Source organism: Choloepus didactylus, chromosome 7 (assembly GCF_015220235.1).
Source record: "Choloepus didactylus isolate mChoDid1 chromosome 7, mChoDid1.pri, whole genome shotgun sequence".
NCBI lineage: Eukaryota > Metazoa > Chordata > Mammalia > Pilosa > Megalonychidae > Choloepus > Choloepus didactylus.
Window position 1 is genome coordinate 120,542,099 of NC_051313.1, and position 3,515 is coordinate 120,545,613.

Genomic DNA, 3,515 nt, shown 5'->3' on the forward strand with positions numbered 1-3,515 from the left:
TGGTCTGTGCTCTACCAAATATCAAGGTCATGAAAAGCAAAGAAAATTTGAGGAATTGTTCCAGATTAAAAGAGATTAAAGATACATGACAAGTACATGCAATGTGTGTTCCTGAATAATGGACTGGAAAAATTGCCTATAAAGGACATTGTTGTACCAACTTGTGAAATTTCAATAAGGACCATTGTATTGATTTTGATCATTGTGCTTTGATTATGAAAGAATGTCCCTGTTTTTAGGAAACACACAACTAAAATATTTAGGGGGAGAAGGGAAATGATATCTACAACTTCCTCTCAAATCATTATACATAGCAAATGTGGCAAAATGTTGATAGCTGTTGAATTAGGGAAAGGGTATGTGGGATTTCTTTGTATTATACTTGCAACTTTTCTTTAAGTTTGAAATTACTTCAAAATAAAAATGAAAAGAAAAGTTCTTCTGACTTTAACACCACAGCATAATTAATTAATTTATTAAGGGCCAGCTTTACAAGCCAAACATTGCTGGCCATTTCTCCATGAATGCTTTGACGCTTTCTAAAAATCATTTGTTCCAAGTCTCCAGGTGATAGAATAGCCTTAAAATTCTTTGCTGGTGTTTGGAGGCTTTCCTAAAAGATAATGTACAAGTTCAGAGAGAATCTCAATATCGAAGAATTCTGAGATTTGTGGAAAAAATCAGTGTAATTTATACCACAAACATTGACTAGCAATGTAAGAGGGAAAACACCAACAGAGAGAGGAAATACCTTTATTTTCCTTCACTTGAAAAATCTCTGCATTCTGGCTGCCTGTCCCATGTCTGAGGGTGTGAGGGAAAGATGGCTCCACTGGACTCTGAAAGAAAAATTATGATGTGAACCCATCCTCCTTCATCACCTCTCCCAACCCTTCCAATGTGCCCGTTTTTCCTCCCCATGCAGGATCTCCGAGCCTTTCCTTCTGCGAACCTCAGCTGAGCCCAGATTCTCACCTAGGACTGGCTCCAGTGGGAAGTGAGCCATTACGCCCTGGAGGGTAGAAGAGGAGAAAGTGAGAGGTCAGATGTTGAGACTGTGGCAGAAGGAACAGCAGGAGTGAGGAAGGTTAGAGGGAGAAGGACTTCCCCATGGAGGGTGAGATGTGGGTGGTCAGTGGGCGGCTGAGGGCATACAGGATATCTCCATTAGGAAGGAAGAGGGAGGGCTGGGAGGAGATTCACCCCCACCCTCATCTCTGGTCCCTTGAAAACACCTCACCCCAGGTCACACTGAGGGGCCTGTTCAGGCCCAGGTGCTCCACCAGGCAGGTGTATCTCAGCTCCTCTCCCGGGAGGACAGCCACAGATGCCCAGCTCTGGTAGGTCTCGTTCCCCGCAGGTAGCGCATCCCTGGGTCCTGAGTCCTTGGTCAGCTCCTGGCCTTCCAGCAGCCAAGTCAGAGTGATGTTGGCAGGGGAGAAGCTAAATGCTCTACATTTCAGGGTGTAATGGCCTTCAGGGTCCTCTCGCTGGGTGATCACCACGCGGGGAGGCACTGGATTCAGTAAAGAGGCAAGGCAGGGGTGGACCTTCCCTCAGCTTCTTCCCATCTTTCCCGGCTTCCTCCCCACCACCCTCCCCTCCTCCAGTCCTCAGGTGTTCAGGAAGCCACAGGCAGGAATGAGATCATGGCACAGGGAAACCCAGATCCCCACAGCTCCCTCGCTGCATCTTGAGTGCTTACCCCTGGGCTGAGCCCCAGAAATGAGCAGCGGGTGATCCTGGAACTTCTACCCCCAGTTAGCCTCAGTACCCAGCCCCTCACCTCCTTCAAGACCTTGCTCAAATGTCACCCGTAAGGTCATCGTATTTCAAATTGCCACCCTGTCCCCTAAGCCTCCCTCCCTCGTTCTAATTCTTTCCCTCTAGGGCCTGGTTGCTCTCTAACCTATACTATTATCTATTGAAACCTGGTCTCTTTCAGATCCGGATTCGGGGCTGGAAGCGCGGGCAAGGGGAGAGGGGATTTCCCACTGGGTGGTTTGGGGATCAGGTTTCTGCGTATGCTGGGGTTCCTTACCCACTGGTGCCGGGCCCCCGAGCCCCGCAGTCAGCCAGCGCCGCAGCGCCGCCCCGCACTGGCGGTCCAGCCACACGCGCACCGCAGACAGGCGGCTCCCGACAACCAGCTGCCGCCGCCGCCTCTCGGGCTCCGGCAGCGCCGCGCCCCAGGCCCAGGTCGCTGGGTCATAGGCGGTGAAGTCCTCCCCGTCGTAGCCGTAGCGCCAGAATCTACCGCTGCTGCCCAGCTCGCAGCCGTGGCTCAGCTGCAGTGTATGGGGCCCTGGGGAGCCCTCCCCTGGCCCGCGACCCCCAAACCCCTGGGTTAACGGTCAGGGCAGAAAGGACATTTGGCATCGGGCTGCAGGGCCCGTAAGTTCAGGGGTTGGGAGTTTCAGGAAAAGGGTCATGAGGGGTTCCAGACCCAAGTTCCGGGTACTTCGGGGCCCCGGAGGAGGTGGAAAGAGGCAGGATGCCTGGGGTCCAGGAGTTTCAATGGAAGAACTCCTGGGATCTGGGGAGGGGGCTAGGACCCGCCCTTGAGATCCGGGAAAAGGGATCAGGCGCCTGCACCAGGCTCACCGCTGAGCTCGTTGTAGCCCATGATGGTCTTCAGACCCCAAGCCAAGTCCTGCGCGCGACCCTTGAGGAACGCCGTCTCCGCGGCTGCCAGCAGCGAGGCCAGCTCCCCGTCCGTGGCCCCGGGGCTCCTGAGCCTGGCACGGTGGCTCCTGCTGTCATAGACGACGAAGACGCGGCCGTCCAGGTAGCCGAGGGCTGGACTCGGACATTGCCGTGAGGTCGTACCGCAGAGAGTGCGACCCTGGAACACCCAGATGGGGCCTCTTATCACCGGCTCCAGCTCTCCCAAGCCAGCACCCCCTAGAAACCCCACTGTGTCTGCCACTCTACATGTTCCTACCTACCTACACACACACACACACACACACACACACACACACACACACACACACACCCCACCTTCCAATAGGATCCTTCTTTGTTCTGTCTCTTCCTGGCGCCTCCTTGTGCGCTCCTCCACCCCCTCCCATTTCTTACCCACCCCCACCCCCACCTGGAGCTTCCTTCCAGGACCTATTGACCCAGGTTCGGACACTCACAGCGCTGGTTCCTAGGATCAGGGGACTTCACCCCCACAAGCAGCAGCAGGAGCAAGGGAAGGAATCCAGGAATCCAGGGTCCCATCACGGGGGGGTCTTCTTAAGGGCTGGATACTTCACTCGGTCTTGGGGCCAGAGTCCGCAGTCACCCAGTGGCGGGAGGAAACGTATCAACATGGATTTTGGACGCTGAACGCGCCCTGAGCCTGACCCGTGACCAGGATGCCCTCTTGTGTCCAGAGTCTGGTCCAACATCTGGAAGCAGAGGACACGTGGGAGGCCCTGGGCTCAGCAGGGCAAAGGGGAACAAGGTCTTCAGTCTTCAGTCCTGTGGCCACACGGGGGCGCCGCTGCTCTTCTCTCTTGGATTCT

The 3,515-nt window shown here is 54.4% G+C and overlaps 1 protein-coding gene across 1 annotated transcript; it reads right to left on the bottom strand.

Moving 5' to 3' along the window:
* Positions 1-449: 449 nt before the first annotated feature.
* On the bottom strand, positions 450-3,303 carry LOC119539494 (H-2 class I histocompatibility antigen, alpha chain-like). The gene is made up of 7 exons (XM_037843126.1): positions 3,144-3,303; positions 2,605-2,845; positions 2,042-2,320; positions 1,241-1,516; positions 976-1,012; positions 752-839; positions 450-613 (listed from the first exon to the last, which is right to left on the bottom strand). Exons 2-6 carry the CDS (start codon positions 2,624-2,626, stop codon positions 764-766), a joined length of 690 nt encoding a protein of 229 aa, XP_037699054.1. The 5' UTR covers positions 2,627-2,845; positions 3,144-3,303; the 3' UTR covers positions 450-613; positions 752-763.
* Positions 3,304-3,515: the final 212 nt, after the last annotated feature.